Source organism: Parasteatoda tepidariorum, chromosome 6, assembly GCF_982258835.1.
Source record: "Parasteatoda tepidariorum strain Cologne lab strain chromosome 6, Ptep-v5.0, whole genome shotgun sequence".
Taxonomy (NCBI): domain Eukaryota; kingdom Metazoa; phylum Arthropoda; class Arachnida; order Araneae; family Theridiidae; genus Parasteatoda; species Parasteatoda tepidariorum.
The window spans coordinates 21,617,870-21,640,056 of record NC_141760.1 but is presented as its reverse complement, the minus strand read 5'-3'; the positions used below and the strand labels follow the sequence as shown (position 1 = coordinate 21,640,056).

The window sequence follows — 22,187 nt, the reverse complement described above, 5'->3', positions numbered from 1 at the left end:
TATTGTAGAAAAATCTTTATTAAAAGTATTTCGAATTTGAATTTTAGTTTTTCATTATATGTTCTGAAAATTTACTTACTTTGTTTCGCTAACAATTTCCTAAGTTTCTTAAGTGAACAATTCGATTTTTTAATATTAAAAATTATGTACATGTTACATAGGGGGGGGGCATAAGAATTTTAGAAAGGCTTAGGTGGGGCATGGTACAAAAAAGGTTGGGAAACACTGACCTAGACAATATAAGCTTCACATGGTACAAGGGTGTGCCAAAGAAAAAGCATAAATATATTTTAGAATCAGTTTCGTTAGTTAAGAGTGTGTGTTATTAGTGGATCATACTCGTTTGAAAATTCCAATAAAATCATGAAAAGGAACACATTAAAATACGAAAAACAACTTTATTTTAAGGTTGGAACAGTAAATATGCATATCCTTAATAAAATATTTATTTTTAAATATTCTTAAAGGATAATAACGTGTTTATACTAGTTCGTTGTCGATAACTTGATGATTGACAAATTATAAAATGAAATAATGATTTCACTAAAACAAGTAATATTTTTTTAAAAATATAAAAAATTAAAAAAAAATAAACTCTTTCTCTTAATGCTTTTTTGAAGAATCAAAAAGGCAAAAGAGTACAAGGTATTTCCCAACAAAATATGGCACACAAAGAAACTTGAAAATCTAGTATCACACAAGAATGTTTTTCTAAGCAACAACAACAGTAAGCAAAGCTCCATCCTCAAACTAAAACAACACCCACAGAATAATACCGACAGATTTCAAAAACTTATTTTTGTATTACATTTATAAATGCCTTTGCTTTGTTTATTTTGTACATTACTTATTGTGGATGTGTTTTAATTCCCATCGCTATTATTCCGTGAGTACGATATGTCTTTTAAACCTAAACAAATTCACTTATTTACCTAAATATGTACGAAATTGATAATGGTAGCCTCCTATGTTCAACAAGTTAGACCTAAGCATTGAATTCCAAGCACATTTACCTAAGCTGTGATCGTAATATGAACCCTTCTCACATTGCATTAGAACAGGTCTACCACCAACACACCAGTAATATTTATTCTTTTCTTCGTGAGGTATGGTTTCTCTGTTCTTACAGTCTGGTGCTCCAGGCTGGTCATACGGGGATTCAAAATCTTTATCGGCTGAAGCCGAGGGTGAACCCTGACTGTTGGATGGTTTTGGAGTAGTTGATACGTCAGGCTGCCACCATACTGTACTTGATTTAGTGGATGCTGGAGGCCACCACGTCATTTGAGTTGATGCTTCAGTAGACCTGAAAAGCACAGCGAATGTTATATTGTCTACTAAATTTGGACCATGTTTATTTATTTAGTTTATTTTATAAATTGTTTTTAGTCTATTACGCTTTGACTTTAGTTTATTATTGGTTTTAATTGTAGGCGGTGTGTAATAAAGTTGTTGAGTTTGTACTCTGTGGGGGAGACAAAAAGCCCAGCCACCTGGCCGCCTAGAAAATCGTAACTCGCGACCGATATTTCAGTATTTTTAAATTTTTTTTAAATTCAAAACCATGGGTATTTTTGTTCAAAATAAATTTTTAAAAAAATTAATTTTTCTGAACATCAACATCCGAATAGAACATTCTTAAAATTCGCTTTTCTTACTGACTAACACCGTTCTGGTTGGGTTTCGTCTTTTGATCTTTGAGTACTAATTTTATTTAAATCATGAAAGGCAGGAATTCTACAAATTATAAAGTTATTTTTAAGAAGAAATGTATAACTTCTGAAGGTTTTTCGGGTCATCGTACTCAACAAACGAAGGAAACATCTGATCGTGTAGAAGACGAAGCCCGCATAAAAAAAATTTCAATGGACTAAATTGATGCTGTACAGGCAAACAAACTTATATAGTTCCAGCAATCGCAGAGTGACTTCCTGATGTGATTGAGCAACAAATATGTAATAGTAAAGTGCATTAACTTCTTTATTTTATTCTATTCCTCATTAAAAGTTCACGAGCTGAGCAAATACTTTTATCCACTTTATTTATTTTCAAATCAATAAAAAATTAAAAATGTCTTCATAAAAGCAAAGCGTCGTTATTCTACTTTACATTGCATAATATGTTCGCTCCTATAAATTGACCCTGGTTCAGAGAAGTTTTGGACTTTAAAATACTGGTTAAACCCATTAAATTTGGTCATAAACATGGCTTTTTAAACTTATTCCGACAATCGTACATCAATCTCCTGCTTTAACTGAACCACAAATCTGGAGTTGAAAACTATATAACTTCTGTCGATATTAGTCTATTCTTCATCAAAAGTTCAAAAGCAAACATGCTTTTAACCAATTTATTTATTTTTACGTACAAAAATTTTAATAATTGTCTTTATATAACTTCATGGAAGCAAAACATCGTTATTCTACTTTACATTGCATAATATGTTGACTCCTATAAATTGGTCTCGGTTTCTAAAAGTTTTAGACTTCAGGTTTAATAGGTTTAATTCCTGGTTAAACCTATTAAACCTGGGTTTATTTATTGGTTAATTATAAAAAGGGCTTTATAAATTTACCTTGGTGGCCACCATTTGCTGGTGGACAAGGTGGAACCTTCCGTTGTTTGGCTTGGATCGGGTTTCGGCGGTACATAACCTCGTAGTTTTTCATTCATAACTTCTAGAAGAGCATTTTTGCGTCCACATACTCCATTGTAATCATCCATATCTATTGCCCATATCATAGCTCCGCCATAGCCTTCTTTTCTTATGTAGTCCATCTATTAGAAAACGTTTGCTGTTAAATTTAGGCTATAAGTTGTAAGACTGAGTAAGAGGAAAATGTGCAGAAAAAATAACCCCTATTAATATTTTATAGCTAAGTCATGGTAGAGGATTTGATTTAAGCTTAGCTTTTAAACGCTGGACTGACAATCTTTAGTTTTTATATATTTACTATACACATGGAAGTTAAAATCATTTTAAGTTGCAAACTTTTGCATGCTGAAATTAGAAGCAAATAAGTTTAATAGCTGCAGAAAGATACAATTTAGAAATACGACTTATAATTTATTTAATTAATGAGTTTATTGTAGTCGTTTAGATTATAACCAAAGAACTGAAATTTGATTATTCTAGCATTCATCTAAACCTTCTAACATTCAAAGAATTTAAGTTTGGTTTTTCTAACATTCAACTACAAGTGTATGTTGTTAGAAAATTCAACAAATAAATCCATTGAAAACTCTCCAAGTCAAGAATGTTATTCCAAGTTTCTATTCCTTATAAATATTTTTATTTCGAATATAAGATAGATTTTTTTTTCACATTATGCTTTTTTATTAAACTCTACTGTACTCGACGAAATCAGAAAAAGCATTCTAAAACCATTTTTTTCTATCAAAAAATTTATCATTGGTAAAATTATTATCAAAAGTTTATTTGTTTTCCGTATGTCCAATTTAGGGGATATATATATGGCTCTTTTCTGCTTTGTGTTTATAGATTTTCTGAAGATTATTACAAACTCTTCGTACTGGATAGGCTCATTAGAATGGAGAGAAAATATTATTCTTAGAGACAGCATGTTCAGTAAACACTTACCTTTAATTCCAGTCAAAAATTAAATTTAAAAAATATGTACGTTAAGAGTCATAAACTAAAATTTAAATAAGGAAAAACATTGTCGAAATTTGACGAATCGCTAACGAAGAAGGCGGTATCGAAACATCAATATGAAATTATTTGCATTAATATTAATTTAATAACATCAATATTAATTTAATTTGCTTGACTGAACTTGATTTCTTGTAATTATTAATAATCACCTTTTACCGTCCCTCAGCTTATCTCATATTCAAACAAAGTTTTGATGTTTTTAATCTCTCCTTCCTCTTTAACCCGTCTGACTTCTTTTAGCATTTTATTTGTTCTTAGTCTGTGACCTCTTTTGTTACAAAATGTTGTCATTTTTAACTATGTTATTAAACAGATATATTTCAAGAGTGAGGATTACGGAACACCATGCATTTATTTAGGCTTGAGACTTACCTTAATCCCTATACTATCTTCATCCTCATAGCCTATCCACTGATCATCATGATATGCATACGGGCATTTACCTATGTCATCATATTTCTTTGTCCATTCCCCACTGTTCACATGAGGACAAATCTATAAACACAAAATATTTTGGATAAAGTTATAGATATTCGATAAAGCATATTGATAATAATTAGAAACAGTTTTAATTATTCTTACCTCGTAGTAGGCTAAGAATCCGCTTGCATTGGTGTAAGGTCCTGGTTCTCCTCCACCAACCCACTTTTTGATGCCCGCCCTCAATTCTGTGTTATCTTTGCTTCCCAAAGTATACGTCCTTCCGTAGAAAGGTACACCCACCACTAACTTGTGCTTTGGAGCTCCCATACTGACCCAGAGCTGCAGACCATCATGCTGAAAACAGAAAGATTAAATCATTATTAATAACTTGACATTTCTGGTACGCCATATTTCGGACTACTGGCAGAAAAGTAGAGGAAATTCAACAGGTATTTTTAATTACTCTGTTATATTCTTAGTGTAAATCAAAGCATTTGTGTTGTCTATTTTAATAATTGCATCAGAAGCCGCGAAGGCTCTGGGGATAAGGCATTCGCCTTCCAATGAGGTGAACCGGGTTCGAATCCTAGTGATGACTGGTCGATTCGAATTCCGCATCCGGCTTGCACCGACTACAGTGTTGACGTGAAATATCCTCAGTGGTAGACGGATGATGGGTTAGAGTCCCCTTGCCGTCAGGCTAACCGTGGGAAGTTCTCGTAGTCTTCCTCTCCCACAAATGCGGGTTAGTTCCATCAAAAAGTCATCAATGAAGGTAAATCCCCCCCCCCAATACTTGATCCAAGAGTTTCCTTGTCTTCTGGATTGGGTTCAAAATTACAAGGCTACGGAGTTGAACACAAGTAGTCATAAACCAAAAATTGGGTTGGCTGTTCAACGACGGTTATAAAGTAAAATAAAATCAATCAATCAGAGCCGTGGTGAATCAGGGGATAGAGCGCTCCTCTCCCAATGACATGATCCATGTTCGAATCCCAGCGACGGCTAGTCGATATGTATTTTGTTAATGGCTTCCCACGTCCACAGTGCTGACGTAAAATATCCCAGTTTTTTAATTATGATTAATTCTTGCTTTAATTTTTCCAAAAATAATGTAACTGTTCGTCAATTATAGATGCAAAATCTTCAAACTTGATCTGTTACGGAAAATGAATTAATTACGAGAAAAATTTATGAAATAGTGATTATGAATTTTTATGAAAATATAAAAATTATTGTTAACTTGAAGCTTTAAAGCTTTAAAAGAAGTTAAGGCTTTCTTCATAAGTTTCGAATTTTCTAACAATTTGATCTCATCACTGATTTCAACTCAGGAAATTGTTGAAAATAAATGGCAAAAAGATTTGTTTGCATTTATTTCTATAATAGTCAGCACTCTTTAACCTTTTTTGGAATGAATCAGTTTCGTGAGGGAAAAAATTCTTGTTTTCTTTATTTTTTTAGAACAAACAATCACTATTTAAAAAAAAATTAATAATAATTCAAATTCCATCCCAATTGCTGATTAATAAACAAATTATATTTTCTACCGAAACAATTTTACCAATGTTAAATAATGTAGATACAAAGAAAATAAGATGAAATGATTCTCAAAGCTTTTTTGTTAGCTGTGTCCCATTTAAATCTTAGCTCGCTGTGGCACTTATTCTGAAAATCACTATCTTGAAATATACTACAAGTCTTAATTATATTTTACTTCTATTCAATTAACTAACTTATCTTTTAATTAACTTATGTACTTTTATACAACAAATATTTGTCTACAAAACATTATGAAATCTCAAAGTGAGCGCATATTGATATGTAGAGAATATTTGTCTCTGTCTTTAGGGACTTCGACTCGATTAAAAAAAAAATCTTATGTTCAATAATTTCTCTTAAAATTTAATGTAGGAGAGTTGTAAAAGGAAAATAAGAAAAAAGAGTTCATAAATATCTTACCACATTAAGTTTCTCATAGGCCCACTGATCGAATGGTCGCTTATACAAAGGACTATGGACATCTGCAAAACCAGCCCAGTTACCACGAAGATCATAAGTCATCACATTGATCCAGTCAAATAATCTATAAGTAAAAGTATTTTTTAGTTTAAATGTCTTATATCATGTGACATACGGTATTGCGCATATTAATGAGTTAAGTTTCCTATTCAATAACATTCGGCTTTTGGTAGGATTTTCAGCCTATAAAATTGGTTTAACTACATTTTTTTGCACAGATGGAGGTTGGCTCAACTAATGCAGATCTTCAGATAGAGAATTATTTGCTTCTAGGGAGAAATCTAGAATCCCCAGCAGCAATACAACTTGGGCCAATACAACTAGGCCCTCATTGGGCCAATATTTATGAATCTTGGCTAAATGAGGACCGTTGTTTTGCCGATATTGGCCCGAAACAGAATTTTCCAATTCACACGATATTTGCAGCCACTTTACAACCAATATAGGTCCTATATAGAATTGTCAGATTCACCCGATATTTTAAAGCCACTTTACAACCAATATAGGTACTATATAGAATTGTCAGAATCACCCGATATTTTAAAGCCACTTTACAACCAATATAGGTCCTATATAGAATTGTCAGATTCACCCGATATTTTAAAGCCACTTTACAACCAATATAGGTCCTATATAGAATTGTCAGATTCACCCGATATTTTAAAGCCACTTTGCAACCAATATAGGTACTATATAGAATTGTCAGATTCACCCGATATTTTAAAGCCACTTTACAACCAATATAGGTACTATATAGAATTGTCAGATTCACCCGATATTTTAAAGCCACTTTACAACCAATATAGGTCCTATATAGAATTGTCAGATTCACCCGATATTTTAAAGCCACTTTACAACCAATATAGGTACTATATAGAATTGTCAGATTCACCCGATATTTTATATCCATTATTTAGCCAATATAGGTTCCATATTGACCGATGTATAGGCCCTAAATAGACCATTTTAGGACCAATATTAAAAAATCTGGACATTCCAATATTGGTCCTTCAGTACATATTCTTATAGGACCCATATTGATCCAATTTTGATCCCAACTGGAGCCAAAGTATAGCTGCTTGGGATGTGACTGTTGAGTCATCAACAGTTCGATGAAGTCTAAGATTCAATTTAAAAGTCTTCAATTTAATTTTCAATTCTAGTCAATTATCTCCCTTCTATCTTATTTTATTAATCTTCAATTTAAAAAGGCGTGTCCTAAATGGTAATTATACTTGCAACCAAGAAAAAAGCTTGGTTGGTTGGTTCTAATGCCACTTGCCACACGGGCAAGCCTGCTTGGTGAAGCCGAGCAAATTTAGAGGCAGAGTGTGCGATTCTTGTTTTTCAGTGGCGCCATCTATGACCAAGAATTCGACTTCTGCCACATCATACGTCACACCTGTTTATAAGGCGGACCCATTCATGCATCCATTCATTCACCCACAGTTCGTAATTTTGACCTGAATCAGAGAACGAGCGATCTCCAATCCAGTTCCCCCCAGAGGTATTGATTTGTTATGGGAACGTGGAGGACTTTGCGATTCGACAGAATTTTAACGTGCATCAGTCACCAACTACACGGCGAGTCTTCGGCCGGCGGGGTTCGAACCCATGAACTCTCGGGCATGGGCCCAGCGCCCTACCGACAAGGCTATCCCGACCCAGAAAAAAGTTTTGAATTAGGATAGAAAATATAAACTCTGCACAGCACAAGACTGGAATTGAATTTATTCAGCAACGAATCGTATTTTCTCGTCCAAAGATTTTAATTTTGTAAGGCGAAATGCTTAAGAAGCCACCAGGGAACAACATCTTAAACTGTAAAAGCATATTTTCTTTTGTTTAAATCACGTGAGGGGCAAGTGGCAGCGTAGAATCAGTTAAAGGATGATAAACTATAAAAAAAAGAACATCATAGTGAAAAAAATTGTGTTTTTCATGCAACGTTCGTGGTGTTGGTATGTTTCAACAAGATCTTCATTCTGAGATAGTAAAAAAAAATGTTATAAAGGAAATAAATTAACCACTTTACCCTTGATTACCCTTGAAATTCTCAATATCTAAATCTCATCAAAAATATATCTGAAACATTTTGAAGAGACATTTGAATAAGATAGATTGCGCATCCAAGATAGAAATAATGGAGAATGCCATAAAGATTTGATTTCATGTTGACGAAGTCAAACAATTATATTCTGATTGAATAGAATTCAAGCTTGCACTCTAGCAGAATAGACGATTACATATTTCCTACCAGATTTCTTTTAGATGCAGTAAGCTCCTACTTGGACGTTATTAGATTTCTACACGATGCATGTAAGAGAATTCGTACTTACGATGTTGATTAAAAAAATTAGCCAATTATTATAAAATAATGGCATTGAAACAATTAATTTAATCCAAAACAATGATTAAATGAAGGCTACGCATCTATAGGAAAAAGAGGTAAATTTGCATCTTCCCTTTGGCCAATGGCCCAATTCTATTGAAAACCAAAATCTTGATAATTAACCAAAATTTTGTACCGACATCAGAGTAGATTCCAAGCAAAAATTTATGTGACGAAATTAATCAAAATAATATCTTAATATTTTTCAGATAATATTCAATTTAAATTTGATTTTTTTTTTCTGACTGAAAAGGAATTCCTTTCGCTTACATTTTTTTATTATAAAAATGGATAAATAAAATAAACGAAGCATTTATAAATGAAAAAAAATATTGGTTAAAAATGTAAATGTAAATTGGTGAGTGTCTTACTCTGCTAATCTTGGAACTTCGTATCCTTCTTGCAGTCTAAACTTAGCCACTGGCACAGCACACGTCAAAAGTAACTTATGAGGCTCAAATGCAACCTTGAGTTCCTGAAACAATGCAAGATAAATTAGTTAATCAGATTTTATTTAAAAGTAAAACATGTTTTTAAAAAATACCTACATTTTCCAAAGATGAAATTATAAAAACTGTTTCTTGGCTCTTATCGTATTTTTCCCCACACCAATTTTTCAGTAAATATGTATTAGTGTTTCACTATTTCATCGAAAATGCAGAGATTCGATGATTTATAAAAATTTGATTGCTCTTGGATTAGCTTTCCATGTGAAAAAAATATGCACAGAAGCCTTAAAAATTATAGTTTGAAAGAAAAAGAAGTTATTAATCCATTCCATTAGCGATTGTAATTTATGCACATAGGATAATAATTTCATGAATAATTTTAAGGGAATATTTTGTATTGATTCTGAAATTGCTTTTGAATTTTATCACAACTACGTTGATTTAATATTTTTGATTTAATTTTATATTTAAATTCTAAACTTTTAGAACTAGCGACTGAGTGCATGCTATTTTGTTTAATTAAAAGTATGCTTGAATCAATAATCATATTTTAGATTTTTTTTTAAAAAAAGCGGTGAATCATGATTTTTAAACGTACAGCAGCAATAAATATACTTAAAATTCGTGACAAGACAATCGTGAAAATTTTTAATTCTAAGATTGTTCCATTCGATTAAAAATAATTGTTACAAGATTTGATTCTTGATTTGTGTTCTTTGTATCTTCTCAGAGTAACGTACTACATCCATTTTCATGATTTATGATTTTGAATAGAATTGAGCCATTGTCAAAGAGAAGGGGCAAATACAGCTCCTTTTTTTCGAAGATGTGTGGCCTTTTATTTATATAGGTCCTTCATATTGTTTTGGATTGAATTAATAATTTCTATATTGTTATTTTTTAATTTATTTCATAAATATAACAGTTACAAGGCAAAAATTTAATAATGAGCTAAAATGTTGTACTGACATCTAGTTCCTATATAGAAATGTATTAGACAATAAAATGTTGCAAGTAATGTTACATGTTTGTGTAATTAAAATGTTTATATTAAAGTTTAGCGTCACAAGCTCATGTGCGTAAACTGATAATGGCAAAAATGTACTTCGTACCTCTACAAGTTTTAAGAAATTTTCCTTGTCGGAATATTTTCCACCGCGGTCCGATGCTCCTGGATATTCCCAATCCAAATCAAAACCATCGAATCCGAAATCTTTAACCCATTTGACGGCGCTTTTCACAAAGATGTCTCTTCTAGATTTTTCTCCAACCATGTCCGAGTATTTCCTGCCTCCTTCTGCCCAACCTCCAACAGCAAGAAGAAGCTTTAAATGGGGATGTTTTCCCCGAAGAGCCGTGAATTTTTTATAACCACCTAAAAGGCATAAAGATCAAAAAATTTAAAAACATTTCAGAAATTCATTTATTTTAAATGTACTATTTGTGGAAGATATGTTGATTTACGTATTTTTCCGTTAAATCCCTTTAATCCCAATTTTTTATTATTGGAATGATATGAAATGTGCCTTTATGAAGGAAATGGCATAGTAAGAAATTTACGTTTAAACTAAATAGATATTTTCATTTTTCTATTTTTTTAAGAAATCAGCAACTTCCTAACCCTTTGACGCAGATGAGATTTATATATATATATATATATATATATATATATATATATATATATATATATATATATATATATATATATATATATATATATATATATATATATATATATATATATATATATATATATATATATATATATATATATATATATATATATGTATATATGTATATATATATATATATATATATATATATATATATATATATATATGTATATATGTATATATATATATATATATATATATATATATATATATATATATATATATATATATATATATATATGTATATATGTATATATATATATATATATATATATATATGTATATATGTATATATATGTATATATATATATATATATATGTATATATGTATATATATGTATATATATATATATATATATATATATATAATATATATATATATATATATATATATATATATATATATATATATATATATATATATATATTTATATATATATATATGTATATATATATATATATATTGACGCTCTAATTACTAGCAAAAATATATTTGTAAAGTCTATTAGTTACAAGACAAAATCTGTTTGATCATATTATATTTTATTTTACTATAGTCAAAAATTTATTAATAATTGATTTTGTAAATTAAAGAATTTCATTAATGATTTCTTTAAGATCTAAGTAACTACAAACTTAAAAATGCATCGTTTGGACGTATTTGGAAGATTTTGCTTTTAATGCGAAAAAAGACATTGGTGTATCGTGCTTTATTTCTTTGCCAGAAATTATTGAAATGCTAAATAATTGCAAATCACTTATATTTTTCACCTATTTTAACCAAAAATACAAAATAAGGAAAAGAGTTTGAAAATATATTTCATAAAATTTCTGCATCAAAGGGATAAGATCTAAAGTCATTTATAGCCATATCATTAATATTACAAAGGTTAAGAATGTTTCCTTTCCTTTCCTTCTTTTGGAACACTAAAACGAGTAATCAAAAATACCATGACTGAGGAGCTCTAAAAGAACCTCGCTGTTAGTATAATTCAAAAGTCTTGGAAATTTAAATAATCTCTAGTCTCAAAATGGTGGCCGAGTTTAGGTTCGCCACTAGCCATGACAGTCTCCAAGAACAGTTGCACTGTTTCCGCGTAGCTCCTATCTGCAGTCTCTGTAATCTGGGACAGGTCATGGATGGTGACCATCTCAATTATTGTCCAGCTTTAATCAAACTCTCTCTTGTGGACCGCCACCGGGAGTCCAGGGGCCGTTTGGATTCTAGACTATCCCCACAGTTGATTATTTCTTGTTCTCTATGTTTCTCTCTCTATGTTTGTTCTCTATACGGTTCTTTGTATTTTTATTTCTATCTGAGCAGTTTAAAAGTCTTTTAATCTTGCCGTTAGAAAGAAGGAAATGTTATTTTATTATCTGGTGATCACACTGGCTATTTATTTAATGTTCTAATTGTTTTCAAACTTTAACCAAATATTATTGAACGTGTACTTTTTAAATAAATCAGGTTTTCAAAATTTAATACTAACAAAACCCCGTGTACAAGTAATCAATAATTTTTAGATTTAAAATTTAGTGACGTAATACTTTTAAAGAAATAAATTTTACTTACCATTTTCTAAATCATATTCTGGATCAATACTGAACAGTTCCCATGTCTGATTGTTCAAGCCCACAAAAGAATAGATGATATCCGTGCATAGATCTCCGGGAATGTCGTCTATGTCATAGTTCCATGGTTTTGGTCTCGTGTAAGCCCAGGCACTATAATAGCACACGACCTTGCCTCTTTCATGGTCGTCTCCAGCATTGTAGAAGTGAATACCTTGCGGATTCAATGTTTTCACAACATTGTGAAAAAAATATCTTTATTAATATTTATGCATTTGTTTGGTACAAATGCTAAAGGTTTAAGCATATTGAATTTTTCACAGTTCATGCATTGTTTATGAAAATATGATTAAAAAAAAGACATTGATGAAAAAAGATAAATATATATGAATGCCGATCAGACTGTGTAGGGAGCTGACAGCACATCAGAAAGGTTCTGGGCTCGAAGCCCGGACAGGGCATAGATGTTTTTTTAGTCTCTGTACTAGCTGTCCTTACTGTGGGAGCAACGTTGACTCACCTAATATTGTGCCCCTGAAAACGTGACTAACAAATCTGCCCTACTGATACCTAAAGAACGAATGTCAATCGGATAGGTATTGAGAAAAAAAATTATAAATCCTCAAAATGATGTAAAACATTGTATACCTTACAATTTAAAATTGTTCTGTCTGTTATTAAATAAATTAATAAAGAAACAATAAATACTTATCAAAAACTGTTTTTTTGCAAGAAATTATTCTTGGATTAACGCATTTAATAATTGTGAGCAAGAGTTTTCGATTTACTCAAAACATTCTTGAGATATGACGAAATAAATCAAAAATTAAAGTTAACATGAGATGGTTCAAATTTTTGACTGCTTTCCTGACCAAACTATTGAACCCATCCCAGATTGCGGCTGCCCCCATATGTCCAAATCCGTCAAAAAAAGGTATGTTCATTCAGAGGAAGTACGTTTTTGTGTCTAATTTCATAACTTAATTATAGTCTGCACTTATAATTAGCATATTTGAGGTCACTCCCTTGAACTATTAAGTTTGAGTCGTAGTATATGAAAATCTGATCATGAGATCAAAAGTTATTTCAAGGTGTTTCTATCTTTTTGCGCATCTTTACATAGTTATGATTTTTAATTTGGTTTAAATACTTACTATGAGGGCGACTGAATCTTGGTTCAGCACTCAATGCTACGCTAATGATGAAACAAAAAATGAAAAGCTGTAACCACATTCTTCTGAATGATGGGGTGTAGAAATATCTGCAAGAAATTTAAAAAAATATTTTAATTTTAAAATTGGATTGAAAGAAGAGTTTAAAAGAGCAAAAGCCGGATTCGACTATGCTGCGCTAAACTCAAAATAGCAAAATCAAACAGAAATATTAAGAAAACAAACATAAAAATGAGGAAAGCTCACTCAGAGTCGAATTTACCGCATGCCAGTACTTATTTGAGGAAGGTAAGCCATCTGAGGACATTTTTAAATTGTTGATCAGACAATATAGCAATTGGGCTATTATGTAAGAACCGGATCTCCTTGACATAACCTACTCCATGATTTTATATTGTTACAGAGAATTATATATTTAGTTAGTTATAATTTTAAAGGTTAAAATAGTTTATCCTACCAGCTCTTTATTTCTGATACAAGCTACTTAAATTATGTTGCAATTTTCATATGAAACACTCTAAGCGTTGTTTTCAAATTGTTTACAATTAATCAACCAATTACTTTTAAGTTATTTATTTTCCAAAACTATTTTGATGATTTAGTTTTAAAAAAAGGTATGAAATGAGTTGTGGTAATTTTTTCTTCTTATTTAAAGGCAGTTTAATAAATACTAGCCGCCTTCGGCGACCAGATTGGTCACCTTTCAAAATTATATTGAACAACATGGGAACTTTAACGATAATCAAGCCGAATGCACAGCACAACTGTATTTAAATATTCTGATTTTTCAACCCCTCCTCCAATTCTAACAGCTTAATAAGTTTTAAACACGACATTAACAGAAGTTTTTCATTGTCTACACTGTTAGAAGTTTCTAGGTAAAAAATGGTTAAATAGAAATTTATTTATTTGTTATTTTATCATATTCAGCCATAACAGTCAAATAACGGCAAAAATGATGAACTGTTGAAAACTGTTAGATCTGAGGGAAAAAAACTTTATCGATTGTGTTTACTTTGTATTATGATTGAAAATTTAGTATGATTGTTGTTACATTTTTTATTCGGGTTTTATTTTCGCAACCATTCCAAGATATTTTCAATAGAAAGATAGAATTTAAGATTTTTAAATAGACTTTAATATTAACTACAAATATAATTTTTAATAAAATAATTATCATTAAAATTCCATTTCATAAAATGTCAGTAACGTTAATAGTAACGAAAATGTTATTACTCATAATGATGCAAGCTAAAATGAAATGTATGTGGTAAAAAAGCATGCAATTTCTTAAATATTTCTGACAGTATTTTTCTTTTAAGAATACTTAATAGTTTTCATAATAAATTATTCAATTTCACTTCGTTTTTGCAATTTTGTTTTCATATCCATTTTATTAATGTTTTCTATTGCAATAAAATGGTATTTATTTCTTAACATCATAGTTATATTTTGACATATTTGCCAAGTTTGAACAATTTCAATGAAACTAATTGTAATTTTTTGCTGAAATTTTTTGTGTCAGTATAATAGTTATAAGTTAAGTATTTATTTACATTCATTTTATTAGGTTGTCTTAAATGAAAGTAGTGTTGAATAGCTAGATAGCTTAGTTGCGAAATAATTATTTAGATTTATTTTTTATCATTTCTAAAATGGATGCAGGAAGTTTTGAACAATAAAAAGGGCTATGGTACCGCATATTGGGATACCAATTATTAATGACGGGGCTTGCTTTTTTCGAGTAATAGCATATATATATTATACGATATTCAAGTTATAGCTCAAGAGGTGAGTAAGGTAGTAGTACGGCACGTAATGGAGCAGGAAGATAATGTCCCGAACTTATACTTACGGTGATTTGTGTGGTTTGATGACAGCCGGACCGATTTTAAATTATAGCTTAAATTCAAAACATAAAAAATCGACAACATCCGGGACATCTCTTGAAAATTGGAATCAATGGAGTTCCGCGCGGGCAACAGTTAAACAGGGAAAAAGTTGGTAGAAATATTGTTTAAAACTAATTAAGGTGTCAGATGATGAGAGTTTGAAGAATTGGAATATTTACATACAGTTGTGCTGTGCATTCTGCTTGGTTACCATTAAAGTTTATATGTTGCACAAAATAATTTTGAAAGGTGACCATGCTGTTCACCAAAGGTGGCTAGTTCTAAATAAAAAATTAACGTATAGCTAACTATTCAACACTAGTTAAACTATAACTTAAAACTACCTAACAAAACGAAACTAAACAAATACTTAACGTCTAACTACTTATTTAACGTTATTTTAATTTTAATTAACGAAACCTAACAAAACGAATTATTATAAAAGACTATATTGTTCCTAGTTAGATAGAGAAATACTCACGTTTTTAGTGCCACTTAAGAGAAAAAAATAAAGAGATAATACAATAAATTTTATATTTTGGTACTGTTGACATTATAACAAGTAATATATAAAAAAAATTAAAAGTCAATTCCTACTTAGGACAACAAAGCAAAAAAATTTTTTTTCTAACGATCTACACGTTTCGCCACTGACGGTATTTATTTCTAAATTTATATCCTGCTAAATATCTTATATAATAGAAATTTTTCTCGCAAATAAAACTAAAATTAATTAATTAAATTTAATTAATGAATTAATATTTGAAAAAAACTGTATTAATATCAAGTGCCATCCACATCTAGTATAAACAGAAATGTATTTGACCTTGAGTGGAAGAATAAAAAGTGTTTTATTAACGATTGAAAATTTGAACAAGATATATAAATACAGGGAGAATGTGAACTAATAGTAGGAATTGAAAAATATACTATACGTTTCAAATTAATTTCTTTATTATAACAAAAAAAGTTCATTTTATGGTATTTTTCTCTTAAAAAATTAAATATCAAATTTTAATTTAAAACCAAAACTGAAACAATTATGAAATATAAGATTGGGCAATTCCATAGACTGATTGATAACATCCACTCACCTGCGACTAAATGATAGGTAGCACCCCGCTGATTCTTCCGAATACCCGTGAAGTCAATCTCTTCTTCTTCAGCTCTTGGTGTTCTTCTAATGATCCCGAGAGAATTTTGGAGATCAAATATTCCCCTTAAAGAGTAATTTCATGCCCCTCCACCTTGTTTCAAAACCACTTTCTTCAGAGACCTTGAACCTTACATCATAATTTTCTTTTTTAACCACATAAAAAGATTTCTTGTGTACCTGGGAGCTATTGAACCTTAAAGAGTACCTCCTGAAGGTCAAGGCAGATGAGAGTGATGCAGTTCTTTCACCTCATCTTCTTTCTGCGGAATTTTTCTTTTTTTTTTCTTCCTTCTAGTTTTTGTTTTGGTTTTGGTATGCATGAATTTGGTGGAGTCGATAGGATTCGACATATGTGAATTCGACATATTGCCATTGATAGTGAGATAGATGAGGTTATGTTTTGGGCTGATCACTCAAAGGCCTTCCTAAAATGGAGGCGACAAGTCAACTGATGCGGAACACATAAGATTAAATTACTTCATTAGCATTATTTTGAAATAACCACAACTGTAACATTTGATACTAGAGGCTAGATATACTAATGTAATTCTTATTTTTCAGGTGTTTAAAAATGAAAATTATTTTAATACCAAAAATATAATATAATGGAGATTGATGCACCTTGAGCCAGATATAACTTTTTCTTTATTTTATTTATACAAAATATAATAATTCAACTAACTTAGATGTTTCATGGGAATAGGTTTATACCTTTGTTTGTGATACATATGTGAATTTCGTCAAACATTTCAGGAAAAAAAATACGGCGTTGTACCTTGGGCCATAGGATAACATTCATTTTTAATTCCTTCCTTCCAAACTTTTTTGATGATTCAATATGGATATCCATGCAATTTATTATATTAATTACAAGCTTGTTTTTTTATGTAGTTAAAGGAAAAGTTAAAGTAAAAATAAGCTAAAATAAAAGAAGTTAATCATAAACCTAATAGCAAAGAATATTTACAGAAATATTTTTTAAAAATTTATAGCTTTTCTAAGAACATGATGATTATTTCTCATATCGGAAGTGGATGTGGCCTAGTCCACGCAATATTCATTTATGCCATCTGGACCTGTTGCACATACTTTATACCTTGAACCGGTATAATGCAGAGACACAGGTCTAAGATAAAACAGTATAAAATTTTTTTGGCTTTTCTGGACTTCTTAAAAAATAAATAAATAATTTTTCTTCGGAAATTAATAATAATTCTTAAAAGGAATTACATTTTAGGTACGTGCTTACAGTATTACTATTTTCTATTATAAGTAATTTTGGATTTTCTTTTTTTGTATTTTCCAATCAACTTGATTTAAAAAATTACGCAACAATTAAAAAACCAAAAGGAAATATCTCCCCAGTATGCGTTTGAAAAACCTGACATGGTCATCAACACAGCAGATAGTAGTACCTATTATTACAGGTATCAACGGTATGTACTGAATTCCACCGGATCGTTCAAATATTTACACTGTACACAAATAATTACACAAGGTTCATGCGGTTGAAGACAATGAATTGGTCTGGGGAAGTATAATAACGTGAAAAGTGTTCTGCTGTTATGGTAGCAGTGTCTTGGTGTCTCTCATGGATAAACAAAAAGCCATGCTACACCTGAACAAGTTGGAGCCTGACGGTCAGATCATGGACGATAATGCAACTGTACATCATGCCGGAAGCGTACAAAATTGGTTCAATGAACATCAGTATGACTTCCAACACCTTCCGTGGCCACCGCAAAATCCAGATTTTAGCATAATAAAGAAATTTTGGACATGTTGGAAAAGCACATCCATCAGCAATCTCCTCTTCCATATACTTTACAGGATCTCGAAGTATTTAGCCTCTGCATGGTGTTCTCTAGCCATGAATGCACTCCCAGAAACTTCTAGAAACCATGTCCTCACGAAAACGTGCTGTTACCCGTGCAAAAGAAGACCCAAGAAATCTAAGGTTTCTAATTCATTAGCTGTAATGTGCAAACGACTCTCTCCAGCATTGCAGAAGAGAAATAATAAAATAGAAAAGTAAAGTTATTAGCAAAAAATTAAGTTTGAAGTATTGTTATTTAAACAGTTAGTGTTATAAAAATGTTATTTGACCTTTTTATTTTATAACAAACGAAAAAACTAAGTTGTTGAAAAGTGTCACTTGATTAGCGATTTTCATTTAACAGTAAAGATTTTTTTTAATTTTATTGAAACAAGTCTCAACGAAAACGCGATAAACAGATGTCCTTTAATTTTTTTACCTTTTTCTTATACTCTTGTATGCCTAATTTTTTGCAATTTTTCTCCTGTACTCTTAAACACTTAAGAACCATATTTTAAAATTTCTTTCTTGAATACTTTAAAAAATGAGTGCAATTTTTAACAAATTAAATAATGTGCCTCCATACTCTCTGTAGCTGTAATTTTAAGCAAATGAGTAGTATAAAATCTATTGTAAATGAACCATCAATTTAATAAGCTATTTACTTATGCTGCATCAGAAAATTAAGTTTTCCTATATTAAAAGGAAAATAAAACAAAAAGCCCTCATTATCATTGACTGTTAATGACAATTTATAACTTGAGTGACAAAAGTTTAAATCACTCCACAATCCTGACTTGAAGAATCCTCTTTATTAGGCATATCACATGTGAGGGATTCATAGCAGTCCAGCGAACAAAGGAAGATGTTTGTAGTTTTCAACTCCATACAAAGTAAATATGTATGGTTGGTTTTGTCAAAAAAGTGCTTTGAAAAGTTAATTTTGCTTCAATGCTTAATATAGAAATTCTTTCACAAATTACATTTGTTCAAAACTGAAATATTATAAATCTATCGATTTATCTCCAGACTCATTATTTAAATAGATTATATAGCAATGATAAAAGATAAAAATTTACAATATGAAACGATTTTCGTACCCGACACTATAACATTTAACTCATCAAAACATAAATACTTAATAATGCATATTATTTCAAGAGGGGAATCTAGTTACCCAGTTGAATAAGGGTTGTTAAAGTTTTTGGATGGACCTAGAATGATAAATATCATTTTATTTATTTATTTCTTCTAAATTTATGATTATTTTAGTTAATCGATTTTAAAAAAAATCTCGTAAACACATTATGTTTACTAAACAAACTGAGGTTGGCAGAAACTCCTTCCATTTACGAGGTTGCGTCGTTTAAAAAAAAATGAAAGCAGCTCTGGTGTTGACAACGGTTTCATATTGGGACAGAAATTTTATATTACTCCCATCTTGGCCATTAAAATATAGCGAATTGAAAAAGGAATTGGTTCTTCGGCCCAGCGGGATATTCTTAATTTTTGTTTGCAATTCATGTTAAAGGTAGTTTAAATATTGATTATTCATCATTTTTAGCAAGCTTAAAAGACGAGGTAAAAGAAGTTACTAAACCCTTAGGTTGCAACAAGGCTAAGATAAACAGCAGATCGAAGGTGTGACCATTTTCTTTAAACATATCTCTGCGCTCCTCGGTTCAGAAACACGTTATGAATTTTTATCGCAACTAAAGTTAAAGGCATCTTTTTATCTGACATCATTAATTTTAAGGAGAAAGTAATTTAAGATGCCACGAATGATAGAGAGAGTAACTTTTTTCAACTTTGCTTGTTTTTATTTGTTGATCAGAAACTACTGTAAATGTATTCCAATCAGTATTCTAAAACAATGGTGCCCAAATTCTTTGAACATAATATTTATCTTTGTGTTTATAATATTATATGATTAAGTAATACCGCTCTATAAAAACAGCAAACTTGCACAAAGTAAGATTCTCTTTATATTCTTATTCGTCAAGATTAATTAGGATATTCATTTAATAATGACCTATATATATGAAAGCCTTATTCAAATGGTGGTCTTTGTTCATTTTGAAATACAGTCTAATGAGTTTATTGTTTTTCTTACCTTGTCTTTTTTGCGTGACTTCTGTTGAATTCTGATTTGAGTTCCTTGTCCATTTTGGCACAAGAATAAGCTAGAAGTATGTGCTTGTTTGGCCTACGCGAATATGAAACTCATTCTAATTTAATTTTTTTAACTTCTAGACTTGGAACAATATTCAAATAAGGCCTTCATACGAAGACATCTATTATTTAGAAGATCACTTGGAAGGTTTTTACTCAAAGCTTGTTCGAATTAAAGCAGTGGGATAATTAGAGGAAAATTGCCGAATATATAATCTGTAAGGATCAAAACCAGAAAAAAAAATTTTGTTTTTCAATTTTTAGAATGTCATATTTGTTTTTCAGTTTTATGCCTTAATGCCTTAATTCAGTTTTATGCATAGCCTTAATGAGTAATTTCAAGAAAAACTTTTTTTTTTAACTTGATTTCATGAAAAACTAGATTTTTTATTTATTTATTTATTTTTACTCTCTTCTTATAATACAATATACACTATCCTATAACAATAATGAAAGAAACGCTTTCAGTTTTTTATATTTTTTCAAATTTCTCAAGAAACGCTTAGAGAATTATTTTTCAACTTTAGAGCAGTTTAGTAGAGATTTTTCACACTTATCAACAAATTTTAAAACCTTTAGAAGTTTGACTGATCGGCAATAAATTACGAAGAGTATTTTTGATCACCCTATGCCAGAAAATGCCCAAGATATGAGCATTTAAAGTAGTCCTTTTATACTGCGCATGAGTGGAAAGCATTAAAAAAAATATTTTAATAATTTTGCAATAAATGGTATTTAAAAAAATGCGATTTGATTACCTTGTAAATTTAAAACGTTTAGCATTTTTTTAAGTAGTTTATATACTTTTTTTGAAGAAAGTTTTGAATGCTCTTCTTTAAAGAAAACTCTTCATTGAATTTTATTTTGTATTATAAAACAAGATTTACCAAAACTAACAGATCAGACGTAAGTGGATTTGCTTAAAATCCGTTTACATCTCAGAATTTATTTAAATCCTGTGATCACACGTGACACTCGAGTTCTGCACTGTGTTTAAAATTCCTTATTTAGTACTAGTTGGCACGTAGGCACACTAAAGATAAGAAGCGTTTAAGCCCCAAGAAAAATTTGATTAAAATAAAAATCCATATTTTATTAAATATTTTTGTGTTAGACACAAAATTTGGAGAAAGTATGTAAACTTGACTTTCTAAAACTAACTGTTGCTAATTTATTACATTTTCTGACAGAACTTTTAATTGTCTCATTCAAAAATGCAAAGCAAGAAAAATGCAATAAATTTTTAGTAAAATCCTGTATTCAAGGATAACTTGATTTTACTAAAATATTTTGCAAATATAATGTTATTTATAAACACTATTTCAACCTAAGACGTTTTTTTCATAAACTTAAGACAGATCACTGTACTGAGCTTGTTAAAAAACCAACTTTTTATGCTCAGCATTTTCTGGATTCAAAACTTATAATGGATAAAACGATTTGTTAAAATAATTTTCTGAAATTAGAATTTTTTAATGAGTTTTTGCACAAAGTTGGGTAACCCTGCATAATGTTGGGTAGCTTCTCGTACTTACATTTCAGATCAATTGAGTTTTCTAAAAAAAATCTACTTCTAGAATTCACCATCGTTCAATGTTCATCGTTCAATCAGACCACAGATATTATTTATTCAATTTTCATTTCGTTCAATAAAATACGCAACAGTTTAATGTAGTGTCGGATTCCTATGGCATCTCTTTTTGAGTTTTTCATAAGCTTCAAAGATTAATTTTGTCCCTCAAAAATTACACAAAAAGATGTAAACTACTGAT

The 22,187-nt window shown here is 30.3% G+C and overlaps 2 protein-coding genes across 3 annotated transcripts in view; one reads left to right on the top strand and one right to left on the bottom strand.

The window, feature by feature from the left end:
• The window catches only part of LOC107445174 (uncharacterized), an 81,329-nt gene that overhangs the window by 36,108 nt on the left and 23,034 nt on the right, over nucleotides 1–22,187 (top strand). The window lies entirely within an intron of this gene.
• Nucleotides 379–16,507, bottom strand: LOC107445173 (endochitinase). 2 transcript variants are annotated; one of them, XM_087165518.1, is made up of 10 exons: nucleotides 16,366–16,507; nucleotides 13,362–13,468; nucleotides 12,209–12,442; nucleotides 10,075–10,337; nucleotides 8,885–8,988; nucleotides 6,062–6,185; nucleotides 4,259–4,453; nucleotides 4,049–4,171; nucleotides 2,576–2,778; nucleotides 379–1,306 (listed from the first exon to the last, which is right to left on the bottom strand). In XM_087165518.1, exons 2-10 carry the CDS (start codon nucleotides 13,438–13,440, stop codon nucleotides 925–927), a joined length of 1,707 nt encoding a protein of 568 aa, XP_087021644.1. In that variant the 5' UTR covers nucleotides 13,441–13,468; nucleotides 16,366–16,507; the 3' UTR covers nucleotides 379–924. The 2 variants fall into 2 exon arrangements, with proteins under 2 accessions (XP_087021644.1, XP_015915003.2); XM_016059517.4 differs by having other exon boundaries at nucleotides 12,209–12,421.

Excerpts from the sequence above, each read along its gene's own strand:
- LOC107445173 (XM_087165518.1), bottom strand. The coding sequence starts at position 13,440 with ATGTGGTTACAGCTTTTCATTTTTTGTTTCATCATTAGCGTAGCATTG. Across the intron at positions 8,989-10,074 it reads ATTTCTTAAAACTTGTAGAG|GAACTCAAGGTTGCATTTGA; the intron begins GTACGAAGTACA and ends GCATTGTTTCAG. Across the intron at positions 4,454-6,061 it reads CCTATGAGAAACTTAATGTG|CATGATGGTCTGCAGCTCTG; the intron begins GTAAGATATTTA and ends TTCTGTTTTCAG.